A 24,769-nucleotide genomic window follows, 5' to 3' on the forward strand; every position below is an offset into this window, starting at 1 on the left:
TTTTTCATAATGGTCTTTTGTGACCATCCCTTTCTTCATAAATCAAGTGCAAAAAGTTACATACTTGTCTTTGAGAGAGACATTTTCAAATTTCATTCAGCTGACCGAAGTGTCAGTGGCCTTAAACATACAGCTTGTCAGATTTCTCCTCTGTGTCTTGGACAGTTGGCATTGAGGTTTTAAGGTTTAATGGCAAGAACCTCATTCCTAGGCTGAGTTAATTAAGCAAACCTAATCTTTCTCAGATAAGGACTAACCACTTAGTCCCTCCCTACAAAAAACCTGCTGAAATTCAGCTTTTGACGTCTTCCCTACCCTTGTACCTCTGCCTTTATACAGAGCGGCCCTCTGTACCAGCACAATGTCACTTAGTCCATGGCAACTGTGATTAAGTTTTCCTTTCTGAAATAACTGTCACAACACCAGCTATTCACAGATGTGGTACAAGTTTTTGGAGTATGGACTTGAGTGTTTAACCCTGCTTCATCTAATTCTGTTCCTGTATTTGGGAAAATGTGGAGTAGTCACATGAGGGTGATAGTTCCTTTTCTAGGCTTTTGGTATCTAAGCAGGTTATAAACAGCATTTACTAGGGAAGGTGATTTAATCATCCCCAGTGGTTTAACACAGAAGCTTTCCTAACAGTAATTGGAGTAAATTTTGGTATACTGGTGTTAAATTTTAGTATATTTTTATATGCCTGCAGTGTTTCAGAAAAGAATAGAAGTGCTGTGCCAGTTTTTAAATGGGAAGTTGAAATGAAGAAGTTAATGTAGGACAGTTATTCTGATCTCATTGTCAAAACAGTGACAAATCTGTTGTGGGATTCAGTTAACAGAGATTTAAAGGGTGGTAATATGGCAATGATAGTCAAGATCATTGTATAGAAAATATGTCCTATGCAAAAAAATCTAATTTTCTTGCTAAAGTTATACTTGATAAGGGAACTGCTTACATGTAACATGCCAAGGCCATTGCAAATATCTGTTTTAAAATGAGCAGCATAACATATCAATAATTCACATTTTGAATGAATTTAGAACTGGTTAATTGCCAAATACCAAAGCATTCAGGAGGGAATTACCTGTGAGCAGAGTATATTCAGAGTCACCGGCTTCACAGTTCATTCAGTTATAGATCTGATGTTGTGCAGCGTGGTTTTTTTATTGGTGATCTACAGTGTAAGAGCCTGTGACATACACGTGGTCATCAGTTCATCTAATTCTTCCTACTGACTTTCAAATCTATAAATCTGACAGATAATTTCATATAGCTGTTTTCAGTGAATCCCCACCCACAGCATTTACACATGCCCTAAATGTGTTACTGCACATTTACACAGGTAATGGACATTCCTGAGAGATCAAAATGCAGCTTAGTTGATTAGAACACATTCAAAGGTTGTTCCTCCTGGATTTCAGTCTTCTGCCATGCATCATCTTGATGCAAGACCTAAAATGAGTAAAATTGCTTCTTCAGCTTATTTTTTTTTACCAGTGAGTGTTCATATATAGAAGGAATATACATATATATATTATATAACAATATGTATCTGTAGAATAAAAGCAAACATGCTTTTATGTCACGGATTGTGTATACCACTCTCACTTGAGATGACTGAAGAGAACTTGCAAATGATCATTCTTTCCAAAACCAGATGTAAGAACTGCAAGAAAGTTTGTATATACCTGTAGCCATCTTCATTTGTGTAGGCAAATGATTTTAGCAGTGCAGTATATAGAGAAGAAATAGAAATAATCCTCATATTGTTGTTTGAGAAACTAAGGACAGCTTGAAATTCTTGCAGTGATTAAACTTTCATGCTTACATGTGTTTCCAGGTTGTATCTTTCAGATTATTTAAATCTGTAGTATCTATTGCTTTCTCTTATGTTCCTCAAAGATAAGTAAGAAGCATTTTTACTCCAAATTTTTGTTCATTTTATACATTTTTGTCCTTTAGTTGAATCTATGGCAACAGCACCACCAGAAGGCAGCTTTTTTGTGTATCTTTCATTTTGAAATATCAGTTTGTAAGGCAGGGCAGGATATAATCATGTTAGATAGTGAACTTATGTATCAAAGAAATATTTTATATATAAACCACATTTTCAGTGATTTTTTTTTTATCACTTGCCATTGTTAGTCTGATTTCCCAGACGTTGAAAACTCTCAATTTACTGACTCTAATGAAACTCAGAAACCCTTCTGAATGCGAAGGCACATAGATCAATCATATTGCTAAGTTGCGGTTAGAACAGATGTCCTTAAACAACTATAAAACAGATATACTAAAACTGTATTTTATAATCTGTGATCTTTTACCAAGAACTGAATATATGCTGTCAGAAGGAATCGTTGAAATGTAAGTTGTTTAGCAGCTGCTGTAAACTATGACAGCCAGAAAGGAATAAAATAGCTTTGAATATTATACATTACCCAGCATAGCTATCAGTTATAAATATGAAAAACCCATTTTAAAATGGATTTACTTTGAAGGGGAATTGTAAACCCTTGTAAAATGTGTGTGGGGCACAGTTCCAAATCAATAATATGTGTATGTGGAACTAAATATTTTTAAAGGCTTTATTTGATCATATCTTACCTGAATGTTTTCTTAAATCTAAGGCCTATAAAATTCTGTGTTAGAAGAGAATTCAGGATATCTTCTTACTTATGGTCCCTGATTCTGTTAGAAATGCAGAGGAGAAGGAAGATTCTCCAAGATTGCTCTTAGATACATCCTAGAATCTTGTAGTGATATAATGTTCCATTGGCAGACTCCAGCATATGCTCACTGCTAAGTCTTGTCTTTCAAGTAAGGAAGAGAAGATTACTTGTTGCCCAAGCAACTTCCTAAATAGAAATATCTGCAAAATATCTGAAAGGATGCTTTCAGGTTCATACCCAATTTGTGGAAGGTCTTCTGGCCTCCTTTGTAATGATTCAGAAAAGAAAGCCACTTAACACAGAAATGGTCTGGCAGAACTGAAGTCTGACAGACAAGAGAAGTGATATTTAAACCCGGAATTATTCCAACAGAGAGCTCAGTTTGACAACCCCTGGAGGGATCTGTTCACATCAAGTCAAATTGCAAAACTGAGGCAGACTATTCTTTACTATGAAATGAGCCTAAAAATTATTTAGACAGATATTCTGGTTCATAGACCAACTAATTCACTTTCTGTCTCATCCTCAGTCTTCCACTAGCCATCATTCGGGAACTACACTATCCACCGCCAGGCAGTGACTCATATTTGGCAGCAATTAGGATGTCATTCATCCTGAGCATATATTTTACAACATCCCTCCCTACTTCCTGAAGCCATGAGAACATACTCATTTTTATATTGATTTCTGTAAAAAAGCAATTGCTTTCATGATGCTTAGTGTTTATTTTCAGCATTTAATGTACTAAGTTATACAAGTATTGTTAATGTATGCTTGTGTTTTCACTTCTTTTGCATTTGCATTAGTGATTGTTTAGAACTGGTTTTGAGGTGTGTGATAATGGCAAGGGGGGGGTCTCTTCTAGAACTACAACATACATACTGAGAGAAATTGTATTTCTGAATCATCGTACCAGTTTATGAATATTTATCTTTCTTGCAAATAACTGTTTTTAATGCCATAAACCAAATGTAGTTTAAAACCTTTGGGGAACATTCCTAAAATGGGTAGGTAAGATTTGAAGACTATGCAAAATTACCATATTTTGTATGAATATTCATACAGTCCACCGTCAGCTATTTATGAACAGCTTAATCCAGGTTTCAGATTGGGAAAATGAAGCATATGTGCTTCAACAACCTTCATTTGGGACTGCTAAAATAGTTGTTAATGGTGCTTCTGAGGAGAGAGAAACCATGTCTGCGAGCCCTGTTAGCTCTGGCTCACTGTAGTCTTAAGAATGGTTGGTTCTGCACAGATCCAACTAAGAATCCATGCACTGTGCTTCCTATACTTGTATGATCCATGTATCATCTGTTAAGCTGTACTTTTGCAGAGGTAGGATCTGAATATACCATTTAAATTTCACAGATAAGAGGAAAGACCGTAACATTCTAGTATCAGAAGCTGCAAGTGTGTATACTTGTAAAGATTTCTTTTGTACTTCTAAACATTCAGCAAGAATATTTGCAAAGTTCTTTTTCTCACTATTATTTTTTGTTTTCCACAGCCCGTCAGTCAGGAGCATCACTATCAGAAGGAAATGAGCCCTCTCTCTCCTTCCAACCCACGGTAAGATTCGATTCATAGCCTAGGCAGCAAGGATTCAGTTAGAGTGTTCTGAATATTAAATGTGACATTCTTTGATTTAATCTTAAATCTCTTTTCAGTTGCAACCTTCTCTCAGAGGGCTTTAGTATTGCCATTTTAGTCACTGTCTGCAGTTTGTCTGTGTTGTCCTGGAGTGCAGAACTGAATTCTGCATGTTTTGGATGAACCACTGTGTAAAGTAGCTGACGTAGGCCTTGCTCCTATGCCCATTTTGATGTGTGATTCAGCAAGTCTGACACACATGTACCTCTTTCTTTCTCCCTCTCTGCTTTTAAGGCATAGAACTGGAATACTGTATGACTGTTGGTGTCAGGGAATCCATTTGTTGCAAACGATTTTGATGTTGCTATTTAGAAAGGACTTTTCAATAGATAGCCCAGTCAGGAGAGGGTGAGACAGTACTGTGGGGATGGTTCAGAGGGATCCTGTGTACAACACACTTTGGCTGTTAAGTTTTTAACTTGACCTGCTTTATCTGGAATCCCTGTGACTGGAACGTAAGGTGATACTGGGGACTGAAGACAAGGGGAGAAGGTGATACTGGAGAGAAATAATCAAATTGAGACAATCAAAATTAGTTGTGCGGTCTTAGATCTGCCTTGTACCTGTGAAACTCCAGCATCACTTTGCCAGTTTTTTAACAGCCTGAACAAGAGGCATATCTATTTCAAAAAGTAGTCCCGTTTCATTTTCACTTGGTGTGATTAATGTGGATCTTGCATGCTGAAGTTTTAGCTGGACAATCTATGTGTGTTGGCTGGGATAAGAGGAGCAGACATTTCAGATACTGCTTCTTTTATCTTTTATCAACAGTCTGAAGTGTCTTATAGTGTACTGCCAGTCAGTTGAGCAGGATAATATGCATTTCTCCTTACGCAGATGCTTTCAGTCACTTGTCTCACTTGTCATCCACGTTTTTATTATCTTCTTGTTAGATTTTATGAAGTGAGCACTATGAAACTTGCTGTGCAAGTTCACCCAGACACATCAGTTATTGCAACATGCAGCCATATGCTTCCTTGTACACACAATATATTACTAGAATTAAAATATAATCCTAGATTCCTGTTCCCTTGCACATGTAAATCAAATTGCTCATGCTGGTCCAGAAAAGCAGCACCCAAGGCAGAGAAGTTATCTGTCTATTCTTACAAAGTGTTACAATGGCTGAAGTGGACAAACACAATTGACTGTAGTCCACAGAGTAAGATATCAGGTACCTTATGACTGACACTTTGTCAAGGACTCTTGATTGCAGAATCAATTTATAATTCTGATGGCATTAGAATTGCCTATATTTTAGCACAAGCTACAGTGTTTGTAGTCTTTTTCCCCGTATATTGGTTGAGTCAGGTTTTATTAAGTTATTTTTATGCATGTGCTAAAGCAATTTGGTACTCAGTACATTTTATATACTGAAAAACAGAATAAACACCATTATCTGTAAAAATAAAGCCTTTCATCATATCAAGTTAATACGATCAACAATGAAAAGTTGTATTTCCATATAATAAAATTTAAACCAAAATAGTATAAATTATGACTTAGTTCTTATGCTCTTTTAATCCAGTACACACAGTAGACTTAAATTTCTCTAGAAATCATTTTCGAGAAATGCAGGCAAAGTATTCATAAAATACCTGACTTCCAAGTGCCTCATAAATTCAGTAGCCCTTGTGAACTGCCAGAAAAGCATTATTGGGCTGTAAATACAGAAGATGACAAAATTATGAGGTCAGTTTGCATCATGATATAAAAACTGGAGATGATGTGACTTGAATACCATTATTCACATCATTACCTTTCATTTATCATGGAAAACTCTGTAATGTTTTTCACAGAGGGTGTGTACCTAAATGAGGGGGAGATAAAAATAATGGTAATTCTATAACCTAGTTCCTAAACAGTTTTTAAAGCCAAATTTAACAAGTATAATGTGTGAGCAACTGGAAAATGTCTACATCTTTCTAAGCCTGCTGTAGCTATATAGGGGAACACCCAGAGTATTGGAAAACTTGGTATGTCCTATGTAGATGAGTGGGTGAATGCCATGGCATGGAGGCATTTGTGATGCACTTACTGAAACAACAAATAGTTTGCTGTAAAGAGTGATAAAGAATTTGACAGGTCTCGAGTAACTTTAAAAAAGTATAGCAGTGATATTTTATGGGAAATGAAGAGAAAGCAATGTGGAAGCTATTGTCCAGTAAATGTAGCTTCTGTCCATAACAAGATAAAAGAACAAGCCAGGAAAGAAAGCGCCTGTGAAGATAATGGAAATGCAGTCAATAAAAAGACCCAGCCAGGCTCATTTTCCATTGGTTCCACTGGGTAAAGGTCATAAGTCTGCCAAGAATATTGCTACTGCGATACAAATCACCTCCACATCATGCTGCTTTGCAAGGCGTACAACCAGTTAATGAAAGGAGACAGGCTGGCTGCAGAGGCTGCAGAGCCAGATGAGCAAGATGATGTGCAGTGTTTCAAGCCGTAGCTATGCACTTCCCACTGAGTGATGTGCTGTGTGGTCCTAGCTGAACTTCAGAATAGCTTTCTTCTCTCAGAATAAGAAGCTGTAACTATCTGTGTTAGAACTTTCTCCAGTGCAGGGGCTGGGAATTGCTATGTACCCTGCAACACACAGGGTTGACTCCTTAAGCATCTGTCCTCCAAAATATTTGTGTATCATAGAAAGTTTGTAACCTTTATTAAAGGAAATGTTGAAAGAAAAATAAGTATTCTAGAGGAACTTCAGCCATACCAAACTGCAAAATGTGGAACTGCTGTCTGAAAAAGATCACTTGAGCCTAATTGTATGAATAGATTTTCTGAACTTGGAATCATAGAATCGTAGAATGCTCTGAGTTGAAAGGAACCTCAAAGATCATCTAGTTCCAACCCCCAACTTCTACAGAGGCTCTCCAGGAAATTTGTTTCTGATTGAAGCTGGTTTTTCCATCATTGAGAGATGATTTTTTTTTTTTACAAGTTGAAACCTATCTTTATAAGCATTGCCTCACCAGATCGTCTATTGGCATCCTACTTAACTCTTCCCAAGCTACCAAATAAAATTTGTTCCTCTGAAGTTCAAATAGCTGTTCCCCAGAAACAGCACTAAAGTAGGAAATGAGCATTTCAGCATTTCATTGGGTAGCCTTTTGCAAGAAATATATTTTAGTTCAGTAGTTTCATTCAAAATGTACAGAGACAAATTTCCAGTTAGTTTTTACCCAGACATTTAACTCTACATGCTGAAAAAAATGCATTCCCATCATAAGTTGGGGCAAAGAGATTTGATAATAGTAAATGCCTGATTTGGACTATAGCCAAGGAGAATGTAAGGTCAGCACAAACAGCATTCTATGCGAAAGTCTATTGATCAGTGGTCTCAAACCAGACGAGGGGTGATCAAGCTGTTTCATTCACAAATTAAAATAATTGTTAAACTGAAGTTTAATTTGTTGTCTCTATGTTCACAGCTCTAAATCAAAATCAGGTTCAATTTACCCTTTCCAAAGTCATCTTCTCTGTGACACTCTGACCTCCTTCCACGGAGAATATTCTCTCTGTATGTTTTGCTGTGAAAAATGAGCATTATGTTTGCTCTGAAGCAGTAGGATTCAGGACCTTAAGCCAGTCCCATAGATAAATTGCAAAGTAAAATGAGGTTTATCTGCTCTGTGCATGCAAGTCAGTTGCTTTTTCAGTGGGAATTTTTTGTGTTTAAGTTCCATTAGTGGAAACTAAGGTGCATATGAGGTCCTGAAAACTTTAAGTAAATACTTCATATCATTGATTTTCCTAAAATTGCTGAATGGAAATATGATGCAACTGGGCTAACAGTTTGTGTAGATTTATGTTTTTATCTGTAAAAAGTGTCACCACTGTACCATGGTTTAAGTCCTTTGTAGCTTCACCACTTCTGGATGTGATATAAAGTTCCTTGTATCTATAATTGGCAGATAAGGGCCCACAGTCTTTGACAGATGATTAATAGTCACTGACCTCACTTCACATGGGCTCGCTAGGGGCTGATTAAAGCCAGCTGTCTTGTCATTGTACCCTGTACGCGTTACATTGGACTGATCAGAATGTCATCATTCTTCTTTCCTCTACTATCAAAAAACAAACCCCCAGAACCACGGCCAAGCAAACACAAATAGACCAAATGAAAAAAACCCTCAACAATCAAAAAAAGTACCTCTACCAGAAAAAGAAGGACATGTTCTCTCACCAATTATGTTGTAGATTTGAGGTTTAGCACAAAAGAAATGTTTTGTTGATGTGGAGACTAACCTGTTTGAGGAGGACATTAGCTATAAATTTTACAGGAGCAGAACCTATATCCTTAATTACTCCTTTATCAATGTGATTTTCATTTTGTTGTAATGATACACAGGCACAGTCATTCAGATAATTAATCATGAAATAAACATGTTCATTTAAATATTGTCTAACTTCAAACTTGATTGTTTGGGACATTATGGTATATTAGTTAAATATAATGAACCCCTCTTTCGACGCATAACTCTGACCACTCTGTTGATTTTGGGAAGTAAATTATTTCTTTCACTTTTTTTACAAGTTTCTGCTAGTAGAGGTGCTTTTTGTAGAATCTGTTGTTGCCATAAATAGTGTCGTTATTATAGCACCTGAAATTTGCATAATGCATCGATGATGGAGCACAAGAACACATCCACTGCAAACTCTCATGTATTAAAAATATGTTCTGCTTTGAGACAGCCATTCAAGTGCTCTCACCTGTCCCAGATGAAAACTAAACATCTCAATAGCTGACACATGTGTTGTTATACCACTGAGAGATTCAGTAAGATTAAACTCACCTACGCTGTGGTGCAGTAAAAGGATTGTAGCTATAACATGTATTTGCACTTCACCAGGACTTCAACATGCTTGCTGTGAAATACAGACACCACAGGTCTTTGTCTCCTGTATTTCCAAGCAAAGGCTTAAATAGCAGAACAACTTAAGAATTACATTTAAAGATTGAGTTTTGCAAACAAAGAACCATATTTATTTTTATGATTCATTACAAGATCAAAGTCATACAACTCCATTACTGCTGCAAAACAGACAATATTGCGTTATGAAGTATTATAAAATTACACAAGAGTTGTCAAAATAAGTGAACAAGAACAATGTATCACAAAATGTACTTTGGTTTTTCATTGTACTTGTTCAGTTACTTTACTCATCCACAAAATAGAGTAATTTGCAGTAGGTCCCCCAGTCGTTAATCTGAATTAGCAAAGTTCTGCTGCATTTGTCAGGTTATAATATGCATGAAAAAGAACATGACAAAAGAAGCAAATGGCACAGGAAACATCTAATTTAAAGGTTAAATTTTTTAATCATGATGGTTAAAGCTTAGCTGCAGAAAGGTTGTTGAGAATCAAGTGGCTAACACGTAAAAGCTTGTTAAAATAGTCTGAAAATGGCTTTCCCTTGTATGGGAATCTGAGAACATGAAAACATGGCAGTATATACACTAAGTTTTTTAATATAAATTGTGGCAAATGCTTTCAGACATGCTATTGCATCTCTGTTAATACAAGGTAGTTCATAAGTTGCTGGGGGGGGGGTGGGGGGGTGGTAGCTTCAGGTCTTCCTGAGAACATCTTTCATTGGTTCCATCCTTTTTCTGAATATTCCTGAGCCACTCAGTGATGTCTGACCATGCTTATATGTACAGGTGGAGAACAGGCAGTAAAAGATTTTATGTGACTCTCAGATCCCTTGGATTGAAAGGAAGAGATAGGTGTTAGCTTGTACCAAGTCCAGATTCTCTTGACAGAGTGCTGCAGTCTGTCCTTCAGAACTCAGCTGAACTGTTGCTGTTGTGCTTTGCCAGTGTGTCCTCTTCCAGCATCACCAGTGTTTGCACATGACAATATACTTTGGTCCAGCCACAAGCCAGTTTCTGAGGCCTGAGTCCAACTCCTGACAATTCTTAGAGCATTGGGATTTTAGGGTTGTTCCCAGGGCGGGCAAGCTTCCAAATGAGTTTGTACTAGTTGTATTGTTCTATTTTCTGGAGAGAAGCTTGCTGCCAGTAACCAGCCCTCATCTGTGGAAATGCGTATTTATTCCTCCATCCTCCTTCTGCACTGGAAGCTTATTTAAATACAGACAAATCAGACTCTCTGACTTCCATACCATATGCATACAAGTTTCTTACAGAGCACAGTTGTCTGGGTTTCCACACCTTCCTTCCTTTCTATTCCGGTATCATTTGTGCAGAAGTGTTGGTTTTGATTCCTTTATGGTTTTGACATTTGTTGGTGACAAAACTTGATGGTTTTGAAGAATTAGACTGAGGTAGCATACTTCTCACTTTGTAATAATGATTAAGTTTCCAGGTTCATGCTGTACCATTCATTGCATTAATATACTAAAAGGTCAGAGTTTTCTTGTGGGTATTTTTTTGACTTTTCTGAAAAAGAAAGGTAGCTTTCACAGGCTAGGAACATCCAACAGCATCACCTTTATCAAGTTTGATAATATTAAAGTTAGTGCTCTGTTGAGTCGTGTCCCTCCATTGATTTTTAAAAGCCCTCTGGCTCCATGTCATCCATTAAAAGTTAAATGGGATGCAGTCTACATCCAGGATGGGCAGAGCAATAGGATGTTGTTGGTGGCTGGCTGTGGAGAAAAGGAATTACATTAATTGCAGCAATATGCATGAGGTATTAGATTCCAGTGTTGCCTGAACTGGTAGAATATTAAAATGCAAATTTAAAAATGAACTGTTTATTTAATTGTTAAAAATATGTAAAAAAAAAAAAAAGGCAGCATGCCCTACTTAACAGACACTTCATTAAATGTGAAAATCCATTGGATTCACTGATGAACAAGTATCTGATGTAGATATTAGAATTTATTTGCTTAAGATTAGATTTATATGAAAGGGTTTTAACACACCTTTGCAAATTCATTACTTTCAATTTATACAGCTGATCTTCTGATAAATGAATCAAAGCTGGCAAAGAAGAGCAAGTATTTTATTTAAAATATATAATAAACCAGTTTTTCTCTACTGATGTCATGTATATTGCTAGTGAATATTGAGACTATAATCTAGCCAGCAAGCTAACATGGTGATGAACTATAGATTTGGTCTTTAAATAAGCTCCACTGTTATTGTTGTGTAACAGAAGAAGTTTCATGTATTTAACTGAATTGACCAAAGAGCACAATACATTAATTACTAAGCTGTTAAGCCTCCAAATTCAGGTCATCTGTATATTTAGACTGATGCAGATTGTTGTGTATGTTTTTAATAACCTGCATAAATTTATCATTTGAACTCTGGTAATGAAAAAAAAATGGTATAGCAATAACAGGTCAAACTTTCAGCTAATACCAGTCAGCACGATTATGCTGCACGCACTTGTAGTACCACCTTATGCTATGTAAGTATCTTGTTTAATAAGTAGAATTCACATTTCCTTTGTTATCCTTGAATCTAATCAAGGCTGAACCCATAAGCCAGTTCATTGAACAGATTTAAGACTAAGAGGAGCAGATTCGAGTCTTTCATGCACAGTTGCACTCGTGCTTTTTATGATCTCTTTTTTAGTTACTACTTCATTGAAAATTAAATCCATTAGTTTTTAAGGAGCCCTCTCTGCCTGCATTAGAAGGATGCTACTTGGCTGGCTGGACTTGCTCAAGTGGTTTGGAGGAAGGGAAAAGTCATTCCGTAAATATGCTCATGGTTTTCTAAATCTTAGTGCTAGCAAAAAAAGAAAGTTCTGGTAAGGCATAGAGTAAATGAAGATATTATGTATTAGGGATGGAATGAATCTGTCACTTTGACGGATTGTGAGGCAAAGAACAGATTAACAGATTACTCATAGTCAGAATGCAGCTCACTGTGAAAAATGTGCAGGAAATGGTAACTGTTGGTTTGTGCTGATTTAATGATATTTTGAAACTACAATAACACTCCAGGAGAATAATGCAATGTAGCTCATGGCTTGCATTTTTTTTAATCATCAACCTTTTGCCAGATTGCCTTTAAATGCTTGGGAAGTTTCTTCTTAAAATAGAGCTTTCAATTCATGCAAAGTCATATGGGCACCTATATTTATGTTGTTTTTCCAGATGTTTTTTTTTAATGTACATTAAAATGTGCATTCAGAAATCCTTGATTTGTATTTATAAGCATTCCCTGTATTCTTTTGGTAGTATATCATCTTCTTCTTCTGTATACTCATTCAGATTTCCATTATAAAGATACTGGTTTTCCCACCTGGAGCTGAGCAGCACTGAACAGTTATTGATGTATAAATTAATATTGAATGTTTCTTGGTTTATGGCATATTTATGTAAGAACTTTAAAAATGTTCAAAAGTTGAAATTATTCAAAGCATTTTAGGTGCAATAATGGACCATTTAAGGCTGAAATGACTTCACAGTTATTACAGATACGTAGATTGCCAGGACGTTGAAATTTGATTTCAAATTTTTCCAAATATGATTGTATCTATATGTAACACAAGGACATCTTGCTGCTAATAGCCTATGAAAGACCTTGCTTCACTGCTGAAACTATTACTGAAGGGTTTATTTCTATAGAAATACTAAAATATTCAGATCTGCTAATCTAAAGTAGCCTAACAAGTAATAAGTGCTCCAAAAAAGACATAGCATGGCATGCATGAGGGTTCTTACAAAGCTGGGTGAATTTATTCATTTATCTCAGAACTGTTAGTCTCTAGCAACCAGCCTTAAATAGATATAATTAAAAATCCAAACAAGAGAGAAAAATAGGTCTTCATCTTAGCTAAATTGGATATTTAGCCTATTCTGAACCATACTTTTGATATGAGCTGGCACTTTGCATTCAGTGGATCATAAGGCCTTCACCACTTTGAGCATTTACAGCAGAATTTGCTTCAAGTAGTATTAAATATTTCTAATGCAACAGAAGTATATGCTGAGATCTCATCTGATAGTTGCACAAGCTGTCAAGAATCAGTCTTTTTTTCCTTAAAATATTTCTATACTCTTGATTCATACATTGGCATTCTCTGGTCCTCCACAGAGTTCATCAAATTATCCACTGTAAAAAAAAAAAAAATAGTTCAGCGAATGTTCTCCTGTTGTTGTCACTCAGGAATAAGCCCATTCTCCTCTAGTATTCATAAAGATTTACTAAGTAGTTTATGCAGTAGTTTATTAAATACAATCTTTTGTGTCCTTTATTAATTGTACTTTTCAGGTACATAGTCTGTCAATGTGATCTGTTCTTAAGGGTGCAAAACTGATCTTGTTTTTTTCATTCCCTGATTTGCTATAAAGTTTGTTGGGTGTTTTTTTCATTTTTTAAGTATGCTGCCAAGCTGACCACATAATTTGAATATACTTTTTAATTACCATATAGATATTGGACAAAACCATACTAAAACTTTGAAGATAAGATAAGAATGGGGATTAAATTATCCCATTGGTTTAAGTAATACAAATTAAATCTGATCCAAGAAAAACATGATGAAGTAGGCTATATCAATTCACAGGAATGTTACAAATCTTTACCCTAAGTGATTTTAAATTTCCTCAGTCCAGTCAGTAGAATAGGCTAAAGAGCAAATATATGTTAAAAAATTTATGTTCAGTAAGATTTAAATCAAACCACTCTGAATCTTCATATTTCTCTTGGTCATAATTTTGATAAACTGTCATTGATAAGTGCTAATTATTAAAGCATCACTAATTTTCTCAATAGATTTTATTAACGGATGCCATTGTCTACAAAATTTAATATAATGTCATAAAACTAAAAACACAATGTTCATAAGTCCAAAAGATTCTTTTGCTTTCCCTCACAGTTCAGGGATCATGATATGTGATAGTTATTTGCTGAAAATATTTTTTTAAGAAAAGACCATAAAACCACAAGATTTTTTAAAATTACTTTCCATTCCAAAAGATAGCTTTGAGTAATTTCAGTGTAAGTATTAATGGGGCATTATACTTTGAATGTGTGTGAAAGCTACTCTAAGCCTTCAAACAGTGCAGCTCACAATGTCAAAACGCCATACTTAGCATTCCACGTTGTTATCAGCAAAGATCTAGATAGTTTATTGCATGCTGATTGTATTGATTACAGCTGGAAGCATTGATAGCATAAATAGTCTTTAATTAGTCAGAATGTGTGACTAGCTTTTCTGTTTTAAGATTAAATTCTTTAAGAAGCTTCCCAAAAAATATTACAGTCTGAATAAAAACACAATAAATGGGCCAATGTCTGCACTTCTCAGCCCATTTCCAATTTCTCAAACTTCATCTTTCAGAAAGACCTTACAGAGATGAGACTTCAAACTAAAATTCATAAATTTCCTGAATAATGAGAAGTATTAATTTAACAGAAGTACTGTTTTAATGACACATGATTACCTCCCTCCCTCGATGTTCTCTAAATGAATTGTCTCTTTCTTTTCCATTGGAGGTAATTGACCTTATTATCTTTCATTTCTTCTTACTTCCATCCTCTCTGCTTTCCAGGAAATTCTCTGATACATATTTTACATGAAAAACACATATCTTTAAACTTCTGGTTTGTACCAGACCTGTAGAACTATGTATATACTCTAAAGCTTCTTTACTTTTCTAAATCCATTTGTAGGTCTGAGTGAGATCATTCTCTTTAGAAGCAAGCACTCTTTTTCCTCTGTCCTTGTGGCACTTGTGCTACAGGAGGCTTTCTAGCAGAAACACTTTAGTTCTTCTCCGGATGTCAAATGTCAGTGTCTCTTTAAAAAGCTGTAGTGAATTAGGAAGAAATGGTACCGTGGGAAGCCAAGATGTAGATTAGCACTAACACTTCTGCATTGCCTTCTCTTAATCACCTCTGTTTTTCCAAGAGGTTGCCTTTGCTGACACTGTGTTTCCGTGAAATTGTAAAGAGTCAGGTAAGTGATACCACTTTGTACACTCTGGCCAGAAGTTTTAGGTTCATGGTGGCTGGTTCTGAGTCAGCACAAACCACACATGCAAGCAGCAAAAATGGAAAATATATTCTACCATGTCAGTGGATATCATAGCAGGCCTTTAACTGCTATTCCTAAAAACATTTGAAGCTTTTGTGTAAACAGAGCCTTTGACTGTGTTCAGGGAGTGCAAATATGGTAAGAGAGAGCTAATAGTGAGATGTCCAGGGAAGCGTAAAGCTGCGTGAATTAGTTGTACCAGTTCTCAGTGGCATTAGCTGAACAGCAGAAAGGGAGAAAGATTGGTTGTAAAGTTGGCCATATATGTGGAAGTAATATGATGGTATAAAAAAATTTTGAAGTATGTTTTTTACATATTAAAATGATGGAAAATTCAATATCTTTTCCTTTAAATCTGATATCCTGCTTGCTGGATTTCTACACCAGCAGTTCTGTTTCCTGAGGCAGAAAATTAGTTTTTTCCATTCTGACTGCAAACAGATAGGGGTTGTCCCCTGATTCACCCCAGGTTACACGTACATGCCAACAGGAGATGATGTGGAATCAGTAACCAGTCCAGAAGTAGCAGAAAAACTAACCAAAAATAAAAAAGCCATTGGTGTGTTTTAGCAATTATAACACATGACTGAGCCTTGCCAAATCTCTCTGTCCAGAAGCAAATCTTGCATGAGATCACAGGACTTTTCAGAAAGAAGTGCATTATCTGTTTACTTGGTGTTGGACAATTGAGTTGAGACAATTGCAGCCTGACAATGTAAATAAACATGTCAAGCTTTGGAAAATTTCATCCCTTCTAGAGGAAGCCATGGATTCTGAAGTTACCTCTACAGCTCTGGCTAATCTTCCCGGCTTCCAGCACAAGTTTGCATGCATTATGTTGAAACAGCCATGGCCCGTAGTAAGTAGGATTGACCAAAGTTAATTTACTCTGTAAAGCTGCGCTGTTCACACCAGCATGAAGCATACAGAGTGAATTTAAAGACCCCTTTTTCCTTCAGTTCCCCTTGCCTTGCAATGAAGTAGGTTGGTCAAAAAGGATGGAACTGGTTATATCAAAGTGAAATGATATCCTGAGGGTCCCTCAAATTCTGTGTTCAAGTGTTAACTTGCAATTATTTAGTCTAATTACTGGTTACATGGAAGCTTTAATGTGTTTAAACTTTTAACTGTTGAAGAGGAGAGATGGGAACTTACAGAAGCATCAGCTTTGTACACTGTACAAAAATTAGTTTCATGCATGAAAAGAATTACAAGATGTGGTCACCTACACAAGGAATGCCTTAACTTTGTGAACTAGATGTGTCCTTCCAGGGCTATCTTTCTCAGATTGGTAGTATAATATGAGACAGATTTTGATAAAAAACAAAATCTCCAGCTCAGTTTGCAATAAAAAGCATTAACAATAAAACCAAATCCTTTGAAGTGATTTTTAATAATAGAAAGAGTTAGAACAAATATAAACATGAAATGTGCTTTTATGAATGATATTTTGACTTGTATTTTTCAGAGATTGGTTGAATGTGTTCAGTCCCCCAATCGTTTCTGGAAGCCAACAACTGGAAGAGCACACTAAATCTTCAACAAATCAGAGTGTTCCAGGTAGGAAATTATGAACAAAGTGAAAAGGACCTGGGTAGAAAGACATTTCTAAATGCTGTTTCTGTAGCACTGCCCTTCTATAGTTCTCTATGCTGTTACATTTTGGCTCCTAGTTCTCTTAATTTATTCTGACCTCAAGATAGCTGTTTTCCATGCAGTATTATGTGCCTCCGATAGAAGAGTAACTTATGGAGTTGCAGTTTCCTAATAGTCAGGCTCAATACAGATTAGTTCATAAAACATGCATCTTACTTGTTTAAAATATGGAATTTTTGCTAGTGGGGATGGTAAACCTATGAAGGAATGTAAAGACTAAACAACCTTGTTTCAGAAGCACAATTACATTCACATGATACTTCTCTCTCATGAAGAAAAATTTCAGATTTAGCATTAAATGAAATCTCAGTGTAATTTCCTGAGCAGAGACTCTTGTCACAACCTAAAGTGCCACAGGTTTTTGTTTATTAATCGTGTTTGTTTAGAAAATGGCAAAGAACTTAGCTGAAACTGGAAAGTCAACAACAATAAAATAAAACAAATACCTTGTTTTCTTCAAATGCCCTTTTTTCTCATCATTGTCTTAGGAAACAGAGTAGATACCTTCATTTTTCTTCAAGTCTGGGGAATTCAATGTGAAATCTCATAAATCTGGCCTGTGTATTTTGGCTGCCCGAGGGATGAAGATGTCTTGGTGATTTACTGTCTAAAATAGATTATGCCCCTCAAATTGGAAATGTTTTCATAGATGTATATTTGCGATTGTTTATGACAGCAAAATAGAATTTTACTGTCAGGAGGGGACCTTGCTTTGAAGAATCAAATAATATGTTTTGTTAAGGGTCCTAAGTAAGCCAAAGAGAATTGGACAGGAATCCTTGAGTAAGAGGCGTGTTGGATATAAATTTGTGATAGGTATCTCGGAACGTTTTTATGTTAGTATTATGAAATTCAAGGCTTGCTGCAGTAAAGCTAGGATTTCTGTAAATTTTAAAAAACAAAAATAAAAAACAAGTATACTTTAATTTTTTAATTTCTTCTGTTCACTAGAATTTCCAAAATGTTTAGTGAATTATTCCTAAACCCATTTTCCCTTACTTTGCCAGCTGACAATATGCAGCATCTTCGAGCAACTCCAAACCTTCCTTTCTGATTGTTTACAGTCTTTGGAAAATAATCTCCTTGTGCTATTATATTGAGAGAAAACTGCCATGGTTTTGATCACATAGGAGATACACTCAAGCTAAACACAGATCTTAGGACATGATGTGCCTGTGTGTGAGAATGCCAGGCCATGTAACACACGCCTATCGGATTAGATTGTACTCACCAAATACAAGAATCTCTGGGTTTTCATAGACACTTTGGTTTAAAGCTAGTACTAGCTGATAGACTAGCTGATTTAGAGTATCTTTTTTTGAAGGAGATGCTAAATAGGTCTTGTTCTGTCATATGTCTCTAGCACTTTGCAAAACAACTTTTTTTTTTCCCCCGTAATCACTTCACTTGGGGTTAGTTAGTTGTGTGACAAAAGAGCTCCTTTATTACTGGCAATTAAGTGCCAGATCTGATCAACAAACTCAATGCTGAAATTTGTTCAGGAAAATTCTGTTGCCCTACTCGCTTTCTTTATTTTTTTTTAAAATATCACATTAGAAAATAAGTTCTTTCTCATGTTGGGAAGTGAATTAAGTGTCACAAGATTATTTTTTGTTTCTATTAATTTTTCCAGTATTCCAAGTATCTCAGGTTAACAAAAGCATATTATCAGTACTGAAAAGCTACAGTGAGTCATAATGTATTAATTTTATCTAAAAGTATCATTTAAAAAATAGTATAACATTAGTGTGTTAATAGTATATATAAAATCCTTTAATTCTTATATTTAGGAAAAAAATCTTTATGTTGGAGCATAACTTTGGGGACAAAAGGTGATTCATTTCTAAGATAGCATTTTACTGTATAGTTCATTTCTTAATGTTTGCACCATCCATGGTACATAGTTAAATGGGGAGTTGTAATGAGAAGTAGTCTTCTATTCAACAGTCAAGAGGAAAATTTAGACTCATAATTTTTCATAGATTTTTTTTTCCCCTTATTGAGCATTGATATTTCAGATTTATAGATAATTCCATTTATCATGACAAAAGAAGTCATGCAAGAAACTTTCCACAGTAAGTTACAAAGGCAGAGTCATCAATTCTCTGGAACTTATTGTATCTTGTTACCTGTCTTAAGATTATGCTCTAGGAACCACAGCACTGAACAGTCTTTCTTGGACTACAGCTGTTGACAAGAGTCATATGGTCACCCTGCAGCACAGAATTACAGTATAGATTTGAGGACTGTAGTTCAATGTTCAAGGATCATATCAAAGAAAATACTAGCAATGTTCTTTTTCAGCATCCTTTATGCTGACAGCTGATCCAGTGCGGTTGACTTATATCAGGGTCAGAGTATGATCCATGTATCTTCAAGGGATAATATTAAAACCCAGAATATATTTCTGTGAAGAGGGAAAGTATTAATATTTGTTCTCCAGGCTGTCATGACTATGTAAACGATGTTAACATAATCCAGATCAAATAACAACACAGTTAATTCTGCATTTCAGAGGTTGGAAAAAGCTGCCCCATTCCTTGTTATCCAGGTTTAGACATGTTGAGCAAAGGCCTTTTCTCCATAACAACAGCTGCCTTGCTTTCACTGGGGCAGCATTTCATTTAATATGGCATTCAGAGGTTCTGTCTGTCTTCGATCTTCTTTCAGCTCAGAAAAAAAAAATACTCCAACTTGAGTTTTAATTTAAAATCAAGCTATTCTCTAACCTAAAACATTGTCTAATTTTATAGTGATTTAAGAACAAAAGCTTTGATTTTCCTTTCACATAATATTTGCACTAAACTGCCAAGAGGTGCTTTTTTTTCATGCAATCCTGAGCAATGTCAACCCCACAAGTGTGGATGGTGGCAGCATAAGCAGCTATGGAAATTTTCATTGGAAGTGATGATTTCATCAGTTACCTTGTCTATGGGCAGTTCATTCCTAAGTATGGTCAGGTTGTGCACAATATAACATTTGAAAGTAGAAAGATGCCTTCTAATACAACCATTGTATGTTAGTTGAGCCTTACAGACTAATGTCACTTAATTTAATTGGTACTTCGTTTTGAGAAGTAGAACAACAGAAATGAGGTTTTCGGGAGTTTGGGGGTTTTTTTCATTTGTTCAGAATTGACTATTCCATGCTACCATTGCAACAAATCCATTGCAACATCTAGACATGCCTTAAGATGCACTTGGGGATATTGTGGGATGCAAAAAGAAAGAAGCCTTATTTTAAAAACAAGATACATCTAGAAAACTAAGTTGTTTTCTTGATGACATGAAAATACACGCAGGAAATTATTGCTGTAAAGGTATAAATCTAGGTAGTCCTGGATGCAATCTGATTCTGATTGGGTATGAATTCAAGGCATGCACAAAAGAGTCTGAAGGATTTCTTGTTCCTAATTCAAACCAGAGAGTACGTTGAGAAGCCAGTTCTGAGGTAGATGGGGAAGGAGATTTAAGCTTAGAGAACAAAAGAGAGTAATTTTGAAGAGAGGCAGAGGCAAAGAAAAGCAAAATAATAAAAGGAAGAATCACAAATGTAAGGCTATGTGAGGGAATGAGGCATGAATACCTTTTCTTGTTTACTATGGTCTCAAGTGCAGAAAAAGACGTTCAGTTCTGCGCCTTCTCTCTGCATAATTTTTCACAAGAGCCATCCAAACAAAGTACCTCACTTAGCTGCATTTAGCTTACCAGGCCTGATGAAGTGCCCACAGCACGGAGGTCAGCAGTTTAGCTTTACCTTTGTACCTTTCCTTACAGTAAGAGACAATCCCTGTCTGACAGCCTTTGTTAATGCTACTGAGGAACAAAAATTAAATCCCTTCCCAAACGATGAAGCGCGCGCTGCTTCTGTATGCGTTAAACGCACCAACCTACTTTCTGGTCTCCAGATAATGTAACCTATATATCGTTGTGTGATCCTGGCTGTAAATAGGTTCTGAGTGTTGTGAAACTGCTGCTGTTAGCATAACAGGCCATTACTTATTATGAAGTGTTAGGGCATACAAAGCATTCGGCTTGCATTAGCAGTCTGGGAACCAGGTGAACATTTATGATGAAATTCGAGATACAGATTGCCTTCAACTGTGAGTTATTCCCTATCAAAAAGCTATAGATCATATAACAGATTTAGCTTATATGAAAGATAGACAAGTTTAGGAAAGGAGCTACAATATATAAAGCACCTGTAATAAAGTCTGTATGGCTTTATCAGTGTATTTTAGGCTTAAGGATTCATTTCTGTTACCTGAAAACATTCTTTCATTTTACATAACCTCTGAAAACCAAGATTTAAATTTTTTGTTGTCTGAATGAATCTTATTTTCTGTCTGGTATTGAAAATTCTTTTGTACAGATTTGCCTATACTGGACATCTAGGTGACATCTTGGATATCAGACATTCATATTTATTCTTACAGGCCTTAAGACACTGGCTGCCTTGGTTTGTACTAAAACGTTATTCTTTAAAAGAAATATCACTTAGAAATACTTTGTTCCACAATCAGTAAAGGTACTTCTGGTGAACTGCTCCATTGGACTTCTGTAGAGTGCAGTTGTTAAGCAAACTCTGACTGTCGTAATTTCATCTCAGCTAAATACAGGTGTTCAGAAATACAATAAAAACATGAATTGCTGTTATCTTGAAGATAACAGTTCAGAATTCAAAAGATTATACACTTTAACGAAAAATTCTGTCAAATCTTGCAGACGTGGTGTTGTCTAAGTGAACAAGAATGATTTATTCTTACTTTTCACACTCAACACAGGTGAAGATGACCTCAGTGCTGAAGAAGATGAGGAATTTTTGACTCTTCTGTATGATCCATGTCTGAACTGTTACTTTGATCCGAATTCTGGGAAGTACTATGAATTGGCATAGTCGGATCATAATAGGATATCGATTTGTATTCAAAGTAGGTCTATCTTTTAACTGTTTGCAAAATGTAACTGAGTCTGTAATTTATCATGCAATTTAAAACTCGAATTAAACAGTAGTTTTTCAAATTAATATATTTTCAATAATGTCTTATTTTTATAGTTTTGTATTAAGTTGTAATGCAGTGGAAAATCACATAACATAAAAGTTCCTTATGTCTGAGACATTTATTTGTTAGTCTAATTTATTTCCAATATTCAAAGGTTCTGTATAGAAACAATTGAAGTTGAATCATGAGGGTTTGTGGTGTTCAGCTGTGAGCTGTGGTTTTACTCAAATAAAATAAGTTTTTTCCATTACTTGCTTACCATGTGTTTTTAATTTGTTCTGAGCGATCTTCTTTGTACTCTACAGCACACACTGTGATGTTCAAAGGCCTCTCTTTCATAAGCCCAGTCTCTCCCTTTAGTCACCAGCAAAAGCAGTATTTTCCTTACCTTCAAGAAATTCTCTTCTGTTGCATATTATGGTAATGGGACAAGTCAGAGCTGTAGCACAGTGTGTACGGCACGGTGTGCTTTAAGGTGTGTGCATGGGCAGTTGATACATCCAGACCACAACAGTAAACATGGCAGGCTCTGAGACTACCAGCTACTGTCTGCTTCACTGATGTAATTTATCAGGGGACTGAAGAGCAGTAAGAGTGATTGTTTCAACACTCAAGAATGGGACCCTTGTTTCATGTAAGGTGAGAAAGTGTGTGTGTGATTCATATTAGAAGCTGTGCTCAGAGTCCAGGTCTTGTGTGTTTGGATTAGTTTTTCCATTACACCTTGCAATAAAAGAACGTAATTTATTTAAGCCATCTGTATTGGTGAAGTTACCAGTGAGGGTCCTAAAGTCCCAAGTTAGAGATTTAAATTGCTTGCATCACTCTGCTTTTTTTTTTTCCAGTGGTACATAAAACCTCCCTATTGACCATGGAGAAAGACTATAGATATAAACCAAATCACACATAGCCTTTGAAAATAAAATTGACATATGAAATTAATAAAATCCTGTGCATAGTGCTGCTCTGTCTGCTCTGAAAACCAGTTAACCCCATCCTGGTGTTTCTGCATTGCCATGGCTGTTACTTGGCTCTGATCCGTGCCCGGCGTTTCCAGCCCCAGAGCTCGGGAGGTTCTGCGACACTGCGCAGTGCTGCTTGGCACTACCAACCCCCAGCCAACAGGACACTCACTTAAAGGGTACATAAAGCATTCAAAAATCAGCTGCCTGTTGTTGAAGAAAAGGTGTGGGGCAGGGGTTGCCCATGAAACAACAAGTCCAAGGAGCTGTGTTGGAATGGTGTTGCATGAGTGGAACAGCTTTGGAGCCCACCAGTTCGGTAGGTAATGGCTTTCTGGAGACAGTTGAAGGGAATGTCAAAATCCCAGGGTAAACGTGATCTATAGGCATTTCTGGTGATTCTTGTGCTGAGTTTCTGCTTGATTATATCCAGTGCTATTCCGCCGTAATTATTTGCAAGCTGATTACTTAGTGAATTTTTAAGAATAATGTATTTGAATGTCATAAAGTGCGCTTAGTAAGCTCACTGGCAAGTGATTTAAAATGATATGTCTGTAAATTATTTGTAATTATGGATCGCAGTTAATGAATATCCCAGGATCAATTGGAAATGCAGTTGTTAATAGCGGCTTGGCATAAGATCAGATTGTGTATTTGGCTTCTGTGGCAGGTACAAACATATCATCACAAATTGATTCAAGTAAGAGTAGCACTGAAATCCACAGGAAGACAGAATCTGTGTTGAGATAATTTACTTACCCTGCCATAGCCTGTTTCTCCCAGAAAGATTTGTACCTGTTCCGGCTAATGCCATAATCAGTTTAAAAGTTCAATGAAATCATAATTTTGACCTTCACAAATCAGATGCTAGCTTGTACATGCTTGTGCATATCTAACCAATTTCTTTTTTAGCATCATTTAGTGATAAGGACCGTGCTCCTTGTATCTGTAGCAAGGGCTATTTAAATTGCATCGTTAATTTTCCTTTCACAGCCCCGTGTCTCACAGGAGTGGCCAGATGTCCTAGGGCACCACAGTGAATCCAGACCAGCCTACTGATGCTGCTGAGACAACAACTCACCTGGGGAGAAAAAAGCAATGCCAAAAGCAGTGGACATCCAAAGCTTGAGCAAAAGGGAGTCCTCGGAGACTCCACACTCGCATCCCCACCTTCAATGGGAGAAGGAGGCAGGAAGGTTCAAGGTGAGTCTGTTGCTCCAGACAGGTTCATAAGGGAGTCCAGATACCCTCAGTTTTCCTGTCACCGGCACAGTTGTATTGAACAGGTAAGTCCTGCCTTTTCAAAATCAGCAGTTTGGGGTCTTTGCCCTTTGTGTTCTCGTTAGTAGCTTTATGGCTTCAACATCAATGGGAACTGATTGTCATAATGCCGTGAGCGACGCCTGTGAGGTGAGCGGTGTGAAAGGCTTAGTTACGAGGGCCCTTAAGTTTTCCTCACAGTGCTTTTCTTAATGATCATCCTGTGAACCTAGGACTAAAGCACTGCTGGCACGCAGCAGGCTTTTTGTTTAGCTAATTTGTCAAAGCCTGCATTTGTGGCAAGTGATGAAGGATGCAGAGATTTGCTCCTAGCTCTCGTGCAATGTTTCGGTCCATGAGAAGCACATGGTTCTCACTAGAGCATGCTTTTCGACAGATAGAGACCCATGTCAGGGCATAAAGTATCATGTTAATGAAACTGCAGGGATTTATTTCTACAGACCCAGCAGCAATTTATGCTTTTTGGGAACAGAAATGTTGAAATGCGGTAAATTTTAGTAAGGCTTCATTAGCGTTTCTTGGATGTGCACTGAAAACAGAGGAACTGAAGACTGGAGTCCACACTTCCCAAGT

At 36.5% G+C, this 24,769-nt stretch overlaps 1 protein-coding gene across 1 annotated transcript in view; it reads left to right on the forward strand.

Annotated features, from left to right (window-relative positions):
• CFAP20DC (CFAP20 domain containing) overlaps positions 1-21,847 on the forward strand; it is a gene marked incomplete at both ends in the record, with an annotated part of 70,522 nt that extends 48,675 nt beyond the window's left edge. Inside the window, 3 exons of the mRNA XM_084269828.1 lie at positions 4,180-4,241; positions 16,764-16,855; positions 21,735-21,847. Of these exons, the coding sequence (XP_084125954.1) occupies positions 4,180-4,241; positions 16,764-16,855; positions 21,735-21,847 (267 nt within the window). The remainder of the gene's footprint in view (positions 1-4,179; positions 4,242-16,763; positions 16,856-21,734) is intronic.
• Between the last annotated feature and the right edge of the window lie 2,922 nt (positions 21,848-24,769).

This window comes from Gallinula chloropus (assembly GCF_964237585.1).
Source record: "Gallinula chloropus genome assembly, chromosome: 12".
NCBI lineage: Eukaryota > Metazoa > Chordata > Aves > Gruiformes > Rallidae > Gallinula > Gallinula chloropus.